The 15,281-nt window shown below is 37.6% G+C and overlaps 2 protein-coding genes across 2 annotated transcripts; one reads left to right on the top strand and one right to left on the bottom strand.

Annotated features, from left to right (window-relative positions):
- LOC104781309 (F-box protein At3g54460-like) lies at nt 12–5,638 on the top strand. The gene is given in 9 exon segments (XM_010505946.2): nt 12–729; nt 1,246–3,789; nt 3,877–4,090; nt 4,174–4,446; nt 4,531–4,590; nt 4,676–4,806; nt 5,099–5,213; nt 5,325–5,484; nt 5,487–5,638. Coding segments are annotated over 9 exon segments (4,155 nt in total). The 5' UTR covers nt 12–103; the 3' UTR covers nt 5,519–5,638.
- Nucleotides 5,622–9,557, bottom strand: LOC104781310 (protein NRT1/ PTR FAMILY 5.4). Its single transcript, XM_010505947.2, has 6 exons — nt 9,410–9,557; nt 9,094–9,311; nt 8,742–8,993; nt 7,987–8,261; nt 6,338–6,737; nt 5,622–6,110 (listed from the first exon to the last, which is right to left on the bottom strand). Exons 1-6 carry the CDS (start codon nt 9,477–9,479, stop codon nt 5,646–5,648), a joined length of 1,680 nt encoding a protein of 559 aa, XP_010504249.1. The 5' UTR covers nt 9,480–9,557; the 3' UTR covers nt 5,622–5,645.

The following is a 15,281-nucleotide window of genomic DNA, read 5'->3' as shown; positions in this document are numbered from 1 at the left end:
AAAAAAAAAAAAAAAAAAAAAAAAAACACACAAAAAGATGAGATTTTTTCCAAGAAATCAATAAAGCCCTAACGATCTCTGCATTCGATTTTGGATTCTGACGATGGCGGTTTCCGTTGAAATCGATGGTCACAAACTCTGTGGTTTTCTCTGTACCGTTCTTTCCGTTGATTCGCCTGATCTTCTTCAATTGGGCTCATCTTGTTCCATCTTCAATGACGGTTCCGTCACCGGATTCAAATCCGACAATGGCATCATCTTATCCCTAATCAACCCCACCTCTAATCTCAAACCCCTAATTTCGTCTGAAGGTGATCATGATGATGCTGAGGATTGTGGATTAATTAAAGGCGGTGGATTAGAGACTCCACAGAAACGGCGCAAGTGCGTTGAGCGAGGGAGTAGTAGTAATAGTAGTGGTACACGAAAGTCTCTGAAATCGAAGAGACGGGTTTCATCGGGGAGCAAGGAGAAGACCGGAGGGGGAAGGAAGAGGGGAAGGTGTATAGGTTTGGTGAATGGAAGCATAAGTGTAGTGCAGCAACTTCACGCTTTGGTTGCTTATAAATGTTTGAAGATCTTTTCTCGAGTTGTGAAGGTTGATAAGGGTGAGAATGGAGAAGAAAGAACTGTGGTGCTAGTGGATGTTTACCTGCCTATTGCATTGTGGTCCGGATGGCAATTTCCCAAATCCCAAGCTACCGCTGCTGCAGTGTTTAAGCACTTGAGGTAATTTTTTTTGACTCAGTAAATCCTTCTGTAGCTAGGAGATTAAGTGGATATGTTCAGTTGCATGGTTTATAGAATTCTGAGGTGTGTTGTATTTACTTTGGCAATCTACTGTTGAGCTACGTCAAAACAGGTTTACTTTTTGTATAAGCAATGCTGTTTCTTGTTCCTAGTAACGGAAGTTAAGTAGATCAACTTACGACTATATCTGCGGTGATATATGTAGTTACGTCTCCTCTTATTATGTCTGGGCAAAGTTGCATTTCATAAACTTTGACTCTTTTTTGTGCCTACATATTTTATATTGGATATCTGGCATATCTTAATAAGTATCTCCGTAGGAGTGTCCTTAGGGGTGTATCATTTTTTTCTTCTGTATTACTACAATGATCTTTATGTTGACATGACATGCCAAATTGTAATGCATCTATTGCTATCATGAATGGAAACTTCTTTTGTGGATGGGTGTGAATAGATACTTCTCTCGCATTTTTAATGAGTTTTAGTTCTTTGCAGCTGTGACTGGGGACTGAGAGTCTCAATCCTTAATGGGCAAAGTATTTGGGAAGAGGCCAATGGAAGAATTAAGGCCATCTGGGATCTATCTGACTGCCATGTGTTTGATTGCAAATTACTCTGTTATGCCCCAGATTCTCCAAAAAGAAGATTATTTAGACTACATGAAATCTTTAAGAGCTTGCCCAGTCCACGATATAATGATGTGTCTGATTCTTCTAGAGTATTACCGTCTACTGAATCTTGTGCATCTGGTATATGGGATCTCTCAGATGACGTTCTGATAAGCATACTGATGAAACTTGATTTGAAGGAACTCGTTAGCATTGCAGCAGTCTGCCGTCTCCTCAGATCATTGACCTCTGTAATTGTGCCATGTATGAATTTAAAACTCTTTCCTCATCAGCAGGCAGCGGTTGGTTGGATGCTGGAACGTGAGAGGAAAGCTGAAGTTTTCTCACATCCCCTTTACTTGAACTTTGATACTGAGGATGGTTATAGTTTCTATGTGAATTCTGTGACTGGTGATATAATCACTGAGGCAGCTCCCATGGTCAAGGATTTCCGTGGGGGAATGTTCTGTGATGAACCAGGTCTCGGGAAGACTATCACAACATTATCCCTTATCCTAAAGACGCTGGGAACAATGGCTGATCCGCCTGAGGGACTTCCTATCGTTTGGTGTACACATAGAGGTGACAAGAATTGTGCCTATTATGAGTTCACGAGTGACCAGTTCACTTCTAACGGTATGTTAACAGTTAAGAGGTTTCTAAGTCCAAGCAGTTGTCGAAACCAGTTTTCTTTTGAAGCCTTACGTCCGCAGCTGGAGTCAAAATCGTTGCCACTTAAGCAAGCTAGGCTGATGGATCAAACATTTGAGTCGAAGAACCCAAACTTTGAAAACGAATTTGAAACTCACATCCCTGCTTCCCTGGATTTGAAAGCTCAATCTAGAAAGAGCTTGGGTGATGTCAGAAAAAATCTCTTGCATGCATACAATGGCGCATCTGAGTTCTCCGAAGTGTTGGAAACTAAAAGAATCGGTAGTTGGAAGAAATGTGGTATGATAACTGGTTGCAAGAGAAAGGGTCCTACGGATTCGGATGTGGAAAGCGATATTTGGATACAGTGTGATTCTTGCTCAAAGTGGCGGAGAATAATAGATGAAGGTGTATCTGTTACTGGTTCTGCATGGTTTTGTAGCAACAATGGTGACCCTGCATATCAGAGTTGTAATAATCCTGAAGAATTATGGGATAGATCTCAACCCATAAAATACTTGCAAGGGTTTGTTACTAAGGGAGCCTCTGGTGAAGAAAAGGATAATATTTCTTTCTTCACCAGTGTCCTTCGGGAACACAAGTCTGCAGTAAACTCAACGGTAAAGAAAGCCTTACTTTGGCTTGCTAAACTCCCTCTTGAGAAGCTTTCACAGATGGAAACAGTTGGCTTATCTGGTCCAGTGTTGGGTTTGAATAAAGATGCCCTTGGGTTCCAGAGAATATTTCGAGCATTTGGTCTTAAGAGTAGAGTTGATAAGGGTGTCATCAAATGGTTTTACCCCAAGTTTCTGGAGAACTTAGTATTTGATGTACCTGCCCTCAAAGTTGCTCTCTGTCAGCCGCTTGATACAGTTAGACTGTATTTGTCAAAAGCAACTCTAATTGTCGTCCCCTCAAATTTAGTTAATCATTGGATAACACAGATCGAGAAACATGTTAGCCCTGATCAGCTTCGTATTCTCCTTTGGACGGACCACAGACAAATTTCTCCACACAGCTTGGCTTGGGATTATGATGTTGTAATCACAACTTTTAGTCGCTTAAGTGCAGAATGGAATCCACGGAAGAAAAGCCCAATGATCCAAGTGCATTGGCTTAGGGTCATACTAGATGAAGGACACACTCTTGGTTCTAGTGTCAGTTTGACAAATAAATTTCAGATGGCTGTTTCTCTGATAGCTTGTAATCGTTGGCTATTGACAGGAACACCAACCCCCAACACGCCAAATAGCCAGCTTTCACATCTCCAACCTCTTTTAAAGTTTCTTCATGAGGAAGTATATGGAGAAAATTTAAAGTTTTGGGAAGCTGGCATCCTTAGACCATTTGAAGCAGAAATAGAGGAGGGTCGTTTGCGTTTACTACAGCTGCTTCAGAGATGCATGATAAGTTCCAGAAAGAAAGATCTGCAGATGATTCCTCCATGCATCAAGAAGTTGACATATCTTAATTTCGTTCCAGGGCATGCAAGAAGCTACAATGAACTAGTGGAGACAGTTAGGCGTAATATCTTATTAGCTGATTGGAATGATCCATCTCATGTAGAAAGTCTGCTTAACTCTAAACAGTGGAAATTTCGAAGCAATACCATCAGAAATGTTAGACTATCTTGCTGTGTGGCTGGGCATATGAAAATGACTGACGCTGGTCATGATATTAAAGAGACAATGGATGCTTTACTTGACAGGGGTCTGGAACTTTCGACAGAGGAGTTTAATATTATTCAAAATAGCCTTATTAGTGGCTGTAACTGTAAAAGGTATGTCTTAAATCCAATGTTTGCATTAGTTTAGGGTATTTGACTCAAGTATCTAACTTCGCTTTTGTTTCTCAACCTTACAAATAGATGTGGGGAATGGTGCCGACTTCCTGTAATCACTCCATGTAGACACCTACTGTGCCTTGATTGTGTTGCTCTTGATAGCGAAAGGTGTACTATTCCTGGTTGTGGACACTTATATGAGATGCAAACTCCTGAAACGTTGGCTCGACCAGAGAATCCAAATCCAAAGTGGCCTGTGCCAAAGGATCTTATTGAGTTACAGCCTTCATATAATCAGGTAGATATGCGTATAAATAATCTTATGAGTTAATGACTTGGTTCCTGGAATGGTATAGTCAAATGCATTACTTTATTTTTCAGGATACCTGGAATCCTGACTGGCAATCTACGTCCAGCAGTAAAGTCAGTTATCTAGTAGATAGGCTGAGGAAGTTACAGGAGGGTAATAGAAAAAGCATTTTGTCTTTCAACAAAACTGACAATGACAACCTGGAAGACAATCCCCCGGGTACCTCGGAAGCCTTTTCGGGGAAAGAGTTCCATGGACAGGATTGTGGATCTCAGATGGTACTTGTTGATAAAGTGTTGATTTTCTCTCAATTTCTTGAGCATATTCACGTGATTGAACAACAGGTACTTACCTTGTATTTATAACGTGATTCTTTAATTTTCCTTTGTGTTTTAACCTTTGATCAATTTTATATCATGCTTTTGTAGTTGACAACTGCTGGCATCAAGTTTGGTAAAATGTACAGTCCAATGCCATCGTGTAATAAGGTACTTGACTGTTGATTTTTATTTCTTTCTCACATCATCTTGCAATCCTTGTAAAGTCAAATAACTTTCGAATTCAACTTTTCAGATGAAATCTCTGGCAATGTTCCAGAACGATGCTGATTGCATGGCACTTTTGATGGATGGAAGTGCTGCCCTTGGTCTTGATTTGAGCTTTGTAACACATGTATTCCTGATGGAACCAATCTGGGATAAAAGGTACGACTTTGAGCAATTTTGCATTCAGATATCAGTAACAAATATAAAACCTAATGGTCTTCTATTTTTCACTTCATAATTCCTGAAACATATTGTTCTAAATTTTTGGAGTTTCTGGAGTGAATCATTTGGCCGTTCTATATACTTATCTTGTATGGATAAATCTAAAAGCTATTTTGAGTGGTTAACAGTTTGATTCTTCGTGGCAATGCCTTTTATATTTTCCGTATCTGGTCAAATATTTTTCCATTCCATGGTGTTGCTGACTCCTACAATGTGTTCAAATGAGCAGCATGGAAGAGCAAGTCATCAGTCGTGCTCATCGGATGGGTGCAAAGCGCCCTATTTATGTCGAAACCTTAACCATGCGTGGCACGATTGAAGAACAAATGATGAGATTCCTAGAGGTACGGTTACTGTTTTTCCTTATTGCTCCATAATTAGATAAAAGCTCGGACATGCATTTGCTGAAAGTCTGAGATTTGTCTACATGTCAATATGTGCATTGTTTTATGCAGGATGTAGAAAAGAATGATAGATTATTGAGTGGAGATTACGTAAAAGCGGAGGAGAAGACAACACGGTGCCGTCGAACGCTACATGACTTGGCAGAAAGCAATTACCTATCCCATCTTAGCTTTGTCCGATCTGATGGCAAAATGGAATTCGCAGCTTCGCAGTTGCAGGTTTAAAAGATCACCAATTAGCTTAAGAAAGTAAGTTTATTTTGTAATCACAAGTAAATGTTACACATTTTTTAGTTTTGATATAATTAGGAGAAACACAAGGCCGATATTGGAATATAAAGATGCTTCAAAATCGTTTCAAAACATCTTTGATCAAACTTCTCTTTCGCTTTCAACATCATCAGCTTTGTCTTGCAGTTTCTTGTAGACAAAACGGTTAGCTATGAACAGATAGAAACAGAGGCTCACAGCATTTAACGATGCGATTACCCAATAAAAGTAATCAAGATGTGCTTTGTTAAGGTTGTTGACGAGCCATTCTTCACCGTGGCTTTTGCTGATTGTTTGAACGGTTGATATAATCCCGGTACTAACAAAACTTCCAACTCCAACAACACTAATAAATATCGCTGCACCAATACTTCTCATAGTTTCAGGCATTTGATCATAGAAAAGCTCTTGCATACCAACGATAGTGAATACGTCGCCAATACCAACTAGTATGTATTGGGGAAGTAACCACAAGCTACTCATTGGAACAACTTCTTTTGGAGAGTCAATTAATCCATGATCTCTTGCAACTCTAAGTCTCTTTGCCTCCACAAGCCCGCATATCATCTGTTATAAAAAATGCAAGTCCATAAAATTTTAGGTCATTCATAATTTCATGTGATTACTTAGATTTATATTAGTCTATTGTGGACCAAAACTTAGAAGGTGTGAACGAAATACGCTTTAGTTTGCTCCATCTGTTGTCACAATTCAAAACCAAAGAATGATACCATGATACTAACAACTGTACGTATATAAAGAGTTCTAGTAGGATAATTCACAATTCACTTTACCATGTTAAAAGTAGCGACAAATAAGCCAACGCCGATTCTCTGGAGAGATGTGATTCCAGAATGGTGATTGGTGATCTTACGGACCATAGGGACAAAAACTCTGTCGTAAAGGGGAATGAGGATGAGGATGGTGACACCAACAATGCTTTGGAAGGCAGCAGGAGGAATGGTGAAGTGATCTCCGATGGTTCTGTTCATCATGCTTCCTTGCTTTAGGAAGAATGTGTTGAGCTGAGCGAGTGTGGCACAGAACATTATCAAGCTTATCCAAATTGGTATGAGCCTCAATATTAGCTTTACTTCTTCCACTTGGTTCACGGAACATAACCTCCATGGGTTTCTTTTTTTGGTTGAAGTATCATGATCAATCTCATCAATAATTGTAGCTTTATCAAGAAATCTGCAGTGTTAAAAATTGATATAATATCCTATAATTACTGGTAGATATCATTAAACAATTTATTTAAAAAAATAATGTCTATTAGATGCAATGATTTCTATCTTCCTTCACCTCTGTTTATCACCCTTTCAAAACGAATTAACACTTGCAAAAAGTTAAATGTAATGCCAAAGTCATATTTCTTTTGTTCTCATATGGTCTATTGATATTAATCTTTATTAAGTTTCATGAATTTCAAGTCAAAACCCATTGATAATAAATAAATTAATGCATTTTCCTTATAAATTCCTCAAGTTCCTCCTCATTTTTCGATATGAGATATTTCTCTACTTTCCCCGAAAAAAAAAATCAATTTTCTTTACTTAATTTTTTTTTTCTAACTTGAGTTCTGAAGCAGTATATTCAAATTCAAAGCTCCAAAATTCTAAATTAAGAACAATTACTGTCATTATCCTGCTAACTTAAGAACGTGGCGTTGTACGATTTCATTGAGTAATAGCCCAATGATAATAGTAACTTTTCAATGATAAAAGCTTATTTAATTGTACTATTCATTTTTTTCTATGTTAAGTTAATACAGCTAGCTTGCTAAGCATCTTCACGTGACCCATGCACGTTCAAAGAGAAGAATATAGGAAATGCTCCGAATAATTTCCAAGTTTTTAAGTGAACTAACCAATTAATTAATACCGTTGCAGCTTACCGATTTGTGTTAGTACGATTGTATCAAAAATTATATTTGAATCTATAAAATATGTGTGCGTGATATCGTAAAAAGCAAAACCCAGTGTTAAACAAACAAACTTTCAATAATGACATAAAAATATGTAATAAGAATCATAATATATAACTCATTCAAATCATTAATAGAAATCATATGGAAGTATGGAACCCTAATTTTTTAAAATCATTAAATAGATTCCAATGTCATACATTACCATTAGAATGATATAGTTTTAAAATTTTATTGTTTCTTGATATCTTCACAAATTTAAAGATAAAAAATTCGAAAAAAGTCAAGGAAAAAAAAAAAGATTTTATCAGCGGGAAATCTACAAACACATAATTATTGAATCGATGATACAACAGGTGTCCGTCCATCCAACGAGTCAGTTCCAATATTATAACACTAAGATGCATATGATGTGTCCATAAAACCAGCAGGTTGGACCACTTCGGAGATATCAATTTTTCATTTAGAAAGGTTGACATAAATGTTTATAAATAGAAAGTAATGTAACGTAAGTACCTGAATTGATTGGTTCTGGCAAGAAGATATACTATCTTACTAGCATTTGTTGACGCTGACTCGTCCTCATCGTAGCAGAGGCCATAGTGGTGGCTCGTGGAGCTCAATCTCCATTTTTTTAGAGCAGCGACGATGACCTGAGCTACTCTCGTGAGAGGGCTTCCCACCGGAACTGCTTGCTTTCGATATTTCGGAATTCCGATTAGAAATATCGTTATACCTATTCCTACACTTCCTGCTATTATGCTGAATCCTATTGACCAACTCACTCGTTCCTGTTCATATTATAAGAATATATGATGAAGAAATGTTTTCTGCAGAGTTTACATATCCTATTCAATGAAGTTAGAAATTATTATCATTATCTAAAATTCCCGTACGTACCAACCATGTTAGTAATTATTATGCCAACCAATTTTGAAATATTTATATGAAAAAGTTAACGTATATATGTAGACCAAATTTGTTTAAAAAAAAAAAAAAAATTAGAATACATTTATCAAAGTTCTACTAGTACATTGATTATAGGAAATCATCGATCTCTCTTTATCTATGTACACATATCTAGCTAGCTTTCTTAGCTCGCTAACGTGATTAGATTAATTATTGAAACCATCATATGAATAAATATCTCTTACGATAATTAAGCTAATGATCCTCCCAAAATAAAGGGAGTTAATGTTTGATTTGAGATGTAATTGAGAAAGTCAACAAAAATAAAATTTACTGACAATAAGATAAAAAAAGAGATATACCTGAATGAAGATGAGAGCAAGAACAGCTATGGAAGAACTAAGGACGATGGCCAAGTACCAATAATTGAAGAATGATGTTTTTGCGGCCTTCTCATCTGCGTTGGCCTCTCCGAACTGGTCAGCCGCGAAGGTCATAACGCATGGCTTGTGTCCTCCTTCTCCAACCGCCATCACATACAATGCCATAAAGAACACCTTTTCTCTCATCCTCCGCGCCACAACCGTCACAGACAATGGCAACATTACCATTCCCTGGAAATTAATTATTTGATTAGTGTATTCATATTAATTAGTCTTTATTTCGATATGAGATCTTGAAAACATGATAAAGAGTTAAGGTCTAGGATCAGACAAAAAGATAGATGAAAGAAGACAAGAGAACGGTTTTGAAGCGGCCTAGGATTGAGTCTGCTAGAAAACCCCCGAGAATAGGGAACATGCAAGAAACACCGATCCATGTGTTGATCTGCTTGGCCGCGGTGGCCGTGGACTGGCCAAGCTCGTTTGTTAGAAACGTTAATAGGTTGCTTGCAAGACCGTAGAACGCAAATCTCTCTGTCATCTCCACAACTGCATAGATTGATCATGTATGAATTATGCGGTTTCAAATGATCGGTTGAATTTTGCAAGAAAAAACAAATTAAATCCTTGAGAGATATCACACGTACCGATGATGAAAATGGCAGCGTTCCAGCCTCCCCTGGTTCGTTTAATGATGAGGGCGGTTGAATCTGCCATGGCTGAGTGAGCAAAGTCGAAGCACCGAGATTATTGTGAGTGTATCTAGACGTTTTGCTATAGGTTTGGAGATCACCGATCGAGATGTCCTTTTTTATATTTGAAATTTGATTCTGATCTCTCTCGAAGTAAGTTTTTCTATTGCATGTGTTTGTTTAATATCTTTTCTACATTCCTTAAATTAATGTATTGTGACTTGTGAGGGGTCTCTTTGATAAAAAGGTTTCCAAAGGTGGTTTAGCTTAATAAGTTTTTCTATTTGTTCAAGGAAAAAAAGGTTTATATTGATGGTGGCTGGGCTAGGTGTAATACTTTTTTTCAACTAATAAAATCTATAGTTTTCTATTTCTTATGTAATCGCAAAAAAAAAAAAAAAAAAAAAAAAAANATTAATTAATATTTACAATTGATATGTGATTTCGAACCAGGTGTGAAATATATATTGTTGAGCATGAAAAAATACAACAAACATAGATTGTCAATGTTGATGTCGAGATTATGACACTATATAATATGACTAAACCGGCGTGGAAGAATACCAGAATAATCGCCTTCATTTTAACACATTATTAACATTAACTAACAATATTTAAAATAATATATTCAAAGGTTGAAGGACTAAACTGTCATTTAAAAAGAAAAATAGACAGTGTATATCTCAAATTATTTGATTGACGTCCAAAAAAGATTTGATAGGATTCTAGGGTTTTAAAGCCCTGGCCTCCTCAAACTTGATACTTGTTCTATATAAATAAGCTTCAAGTAGTAATATTGTTGTATTCATCAGGCCAAGGAATCCCGAAATGCAGACTTCTTCTCTATTCTGCTATTCGCCCCCTGCCTTGTCCAGTTGTCCTCCAATGGATACCGTTTCTCCTCCATTGGTTCGTCCTTGAAACCTTTCTCGATCGTCTTTCCTCAGACGACAAGAACAAGAAGGGCATCTCGTGTTTTATCCATGTCTAAGAGAGATGATAACACTGATGATGATGATGATGACACCGATGGTTTCACTTACAAAGATTCCGGTGTGGATATCGATGCTGGGGCTGAGCTCGTTAGAAGAATTGCAAAGATGGCTCCTGGGATCGGCGATTTCAGTGGTCGCATTCCGTTTGGTATATATATATAGCTGCAAACATAGTTCAGCTGAATGTTTTCAGAATTCGTGTTCGTTCTAATGAGTGTGGCTTTTTTTTTAATTTCGTTTGAGCAGGTGACAGTTTTGTCGTAGTGGGTATGGATGGTGTAGGGACTAAACTTAAATTGGCATTTGAGACCGGAATTCATGAAACCGTTGGAATCGATTTGGTAAAAAAAAAAAAAAAAAAAAATGTGTTTTGTATTTTCTTACTCCCCGAAAAGACACTCATCATGGTTTCACTTTACTTTTGGTTTCTAGGTCGCTATGAGTGTGAATGATATTGTTACTGTAAGGAGAGAATATTATTGTATATCTCAAGAGTGATTACAAGAGTACATATATATACAGTAGAGAGAGCCTCTAGGTCTAACAGAGGAAAATCGGTATTTTCATACCCCAGCTGTTAGAAAATCGGTATTTTCATACCCCAGCTAAGAGGGTATGTTGAATTCATACACTAGCTATAACATTGAGTAAATCCATACACAAAGTTTAGTAAAATTCAAATTGGCTGCACCAACTCGACAAACAGTGTAAGAACATGCACAAACCGTAACGGTGTTATCTCACCGTTAACAACTGCTTACGTGGATGCCACGTAATAAACGACGTCGTATTGAGATACGAAAGAAAAAACTTATGTAACTCAAAACGACATCGTTTAAAGTTTCTTCTTAAGCCATCAACTACTTCTTCTTTCCCGACTCGAGTTATGTTTCTCAATCCCGACTCATGTTTCTCAATCCCGACTCATGTTTCTTCTCTTCTTTTCACCAATAAATCAAAATCAATTGGTCAATTGATTCAATTAGCAACGATTGTCGACCGTGGAGAGTGTATAAAGTGTTGTTAATCGTATTGTCATCGGAAAATGAGGTAATTTTAATTCAATTTTTAGGGTTTTTATAATTTAGGGATTTTCTTAATTGAGATACTTAGGAGTGTTTATTTAGAAAACCCTCTAATTCTTTTAAGTTTTTTTTTCAGCTCCGATGAGGATGTCATATTCCAATGCCACAATGGTGGAGAGTTTGGAGTTGTTGATGGGAAAAAAATTACTTATGTTGGAGGATCGGCTCTAACCCTTGAAAGCAAACCAGAAAGTGTTGTGACTAATCTGATGGCGGCATTGGACGATCCTCTTTATGGGCAGAAAATCTGGTATAAGTATCCATTTGAAGATTTTTCAGAGCTGAAGTTAATAAATGAAGGTGAGAATTTTCAGAAAATGTGTACAACTGCGGTTTGGGTTAAGTCGATAGAAATCTTTCTAGAGAAAGAACAGCATGAGCTTCTTGAAGCTGGTTCTCATGGTGATGATAGAGATGGTGCTCATAGTGATAGAGATGGTTCTGTTGGCGATGATAGAGATGGTTCTCATGGTGATGATAGAGATGCTCGTAGGGTATTTGTTGACATGGAAGATCGAGTGGAGGAGAACTTAGCAAGTTTTGTTGACGAAGAAGAGCATGATAATGATGAGGATACTCCTCCTAACTCAGATTGCGAGGACGTTGAAAGAAGATATATGAGGTGCAAAAAAGGTAGTGGAGAAATAAAATTAGAGCAAGTCTTTGATAGTATAGGTGAGTTTAAAGAAGTTGTGGTTGACTATGCTCTTAAGAATGGAGAGAATATAAAGTTTACAAGATGGGGTTCAGAGAAGAGTGAAGTAAGGTGTTCCATTGGAGGGAATTGCAAATTCAAGATCTACTGCTCCTATGAAGATAAAATTGGAAAGTACATGGTGAAGACATGCAATGATGTCCATGCATGTACAAAGGACGGGTTTAGTAAAGTGATCAAGAGTGGAGTCCTTGCTCAGTTGTTCTTGAATGACATAAGGAAGGATCCGACATTCAAGGCTAACGCGATGCAAGATGCGATTGAGGAGCGTTACACCATAGTTGCTACTTATGATCAGTGTCGGACAGCTAGAGCAAAAGCATTGAAGATGATTCAAGAGGAATATGATGAGCAATTTGCTCGTCTACATGATTACATGGAACATCTTTTAGATTAAGTCAAGCTTTTTTTTTACTTTGCTTTTCTTATAATTTTGGAGTTAGTCAGTAATATTGGTTTGATTTCTGTTTTGTATATCAAATCCGGGTTCAACAGTGGAGGTTGGGACATTGACTGATGATGCTGGTATCGTCAGGTTTGATAGGTTTTATGTATGCTTTGAAGCCCTTCGGAAGACTTGGCTTGCATATTGTCGACCAATAATTGGCATAGATGGTTGCTTCTTAAAAAACGGTGTGAAAGGACAACTGTTGGCAGTTGTAGGAAGAGATGCTAACAATCAGTTCTATCTGGTTGCTTGGGCAGTTGTGCAAACAGAGAACTTTGATGCTTGGTTGTGGTTCATTAAGAAGCTGAAGGTTGATTTGAAGCTTGAAGATGGTTATGGATTTACCCTTATCTCTGACAGACAAAAGGGATTGCTCAATGTTGTTGATCAAGAGCTACCAAAGGTGGAACACCAGATGTGTGCACGCCATATCTATGGTAACCTTAGAAGAGTTTATCCAGGTAAAGATTTGCCAAAGAAGTTGTTTTGGGCAGTTGCGAAGAGTTTTAATGCATCAGAGTATAACAAAGCCATTGACGAATTGAAGAAGTTTAATGAAGGAGTGTATGAGGCTGTCATGCAAAGGAATCCGCGAAACTGTAGTTGTGCCTTCTTTGGCTGCAAATCCAGTTGTGAAGATGTTTCTAAAAACTTTTCTGAGTCTTACAACAATGCTATCAACAAAGCACGAGAGGTGCCATTAGTGGAGATGTTGGAGACAATAAGAAGACAAACTATGATGCGTATAGATGTGAGGCTTAAAAAAGCAATGAAACGTCAAGGGAAATACACTCTCAAGGTCGCCAACACCATCAAAGAGGAAGAGCTTTTACGAAAGTATTGTCAGGTAATTCCTTGTGGAAATGGGCAGTATGAGGTTCTCGAAAACAAACATGGATTCAAGGTTGATATGAATGCAAAGACATGTGCATGTGGAAGATGGAGTATGACAGGGATCCCTTGCCGCCATGTTTTAAGAGTCATACTAACCAAGAAGCACAATCCTGAAGATTATGTTAACTGTGATTGGTACTTGGCATCAACAAATTTCAAGAATTACTCTGAGTCGATCTCAGCAGTTAATGGCATTGGTTTTTAGATAAGATCTCAGGAGCCTAGGATTCAACCACCACCACAAGAAGTTACAAAAGGTCCCAAAAAGACAGAAAAAAAAAGAAGGGCAAGAATGAGTCTCCAAAGAAGAAGTCAAAAAGAAAAGAAGAACAAGAACAACCGGAGAAGAGAATCAAAGTTTCAAAAGCTGGATGAGATAGTCGTTGTGGCCGGTGTAGTACCGTCGGTCATAATATTAGAAGTTGTCCAGCTCTGGGAGTTGTTGGTAGAAGGTGGAAGAAGAAGAAAACTGGTGAAGAACCAAGCCAAGGACAAAGCCAAGAACCAAGCCAAGAACCAAGCCAAAGACAAAGCCAAGGACTTAATCAAGCACCAACCCAAGGACCAAGCCATGGAATGGAATGAATGAACTGAATAGAAGGAAGGGACGGATGGAAGTTAGTTTTTTGTTTTTGTCCGATGAGATTGAAAGTTTTTGTGGTAATCTCATGGTAGTTTATGGTTGTAGTTCGGTGAATTTCAAGTTTTTGTTGTACTCAAAACATGGCTTCTATTTTTCATCTAATCAAAACTTATTGAAGTTTTATGTTAATCTTAACATAGTTAACAACAAAAACACTTAACAACTCCATGATTACATGCTTAATCACAACAAAAACACTTAACAACACATTACACAAATATTACATAGTAGACAAAAGCCACAACTAAACCACCACAAACAATCATGTTCTTGAAGCTTCTTAGCTCTTGAATCTCTTTCTCACAAGAACTCACCACACCTTTGAGCTCTACAATATCTTTTTCACATCTTTCTGCGATTTCTTTGATAGCTTCTACCTCATCTAATTCCTTTGCTAAGCTTCCCACTTCTCTTTCTATTTTGTCAACTAAACTTTCAACCTCTTCCATCTCCTCAACCATGCTTATGTCGGTCCACTTAAACAAATGATTCGGATTCTAATACAAAAATACACATTATGAGAAGGTTATGAGAACAATTTTCATATGACCAACTATATTGATTACCTCGTCGGATCCATTAGGACAACAATGAAAGAGTCTTCCAGGATTTTTCATTGTGTTTGAAGTTCTCATTACAGAGAATCGACCACATCTACATTTTCGTGGGATTCCTCTTCCAATGACATTGACTCTGTCGCTGCTCACTCCTTCACCAAATAACGGATTCACCAATTCACAATCAAATAATATTTCTATCAAAATACACAAAGACAAGGAAACTAAACACATTATGTTCTCAATTACTCACTTGAAGAAGCTGATGATGAAGACATCTTAATCGATTTCGCCCAAAAACCCTAAATGTTCTAAAAATCCCCAAATCAATTGAACAAACTTTCTCTCGACTCGTGAAAGAAGTAAAAAGGAAGAAGACAATGGAAACGACGTCGTTTTGGACAAAAGAAGCTCTTTCTTTCGTATCTCAATACGACGTCGTTTCATACGTGGCATCCACGTAAGCAGCCGTTAATGGTCAGATAACACC

This window comes from Camelina sativa, chromosome 4 (genome assembly GCF_000633955.1).
Source record: "Camelina sativa cultivar DH55 chromosome 4, Cs, whole genome shotgun sequence".
NCBI classification, from domain to species: Eukaryota; Viridiplantae; Streptophyta; class Magnoliopsida; order Brassicales; family Brassicaceae; genus Camelina; species Camelina sativa.
This window is presented reverse-complemented; position numbering and strand designations above follow the sequence as displayed.

Excerpts from the sequence above, each read along its gene's own strand:
- LOC104781310 (XM_010505947.2), bottom strand. The coding sequence starts at position 9,479 with ATGGCAGATTCAACCGCCCTCATCATTAAACGAACCAGGGGAGGCTGG. Across the intron at positions 6,738-7,986 it reads GCCAGAACCAATCAATTCAG|ATTTCTTGATAAAGCTACAA; the intron begins GTACTTACGTTA and ends TTAACACTGCAG. Across the intron at positions 6,111-6,337 it reads TTGTCGCTACTTTTAACATG|ATGATATGCGGGCTTGTGGA; the intron begins GTAAAGTGAATT and ends TTTTTATAACAG.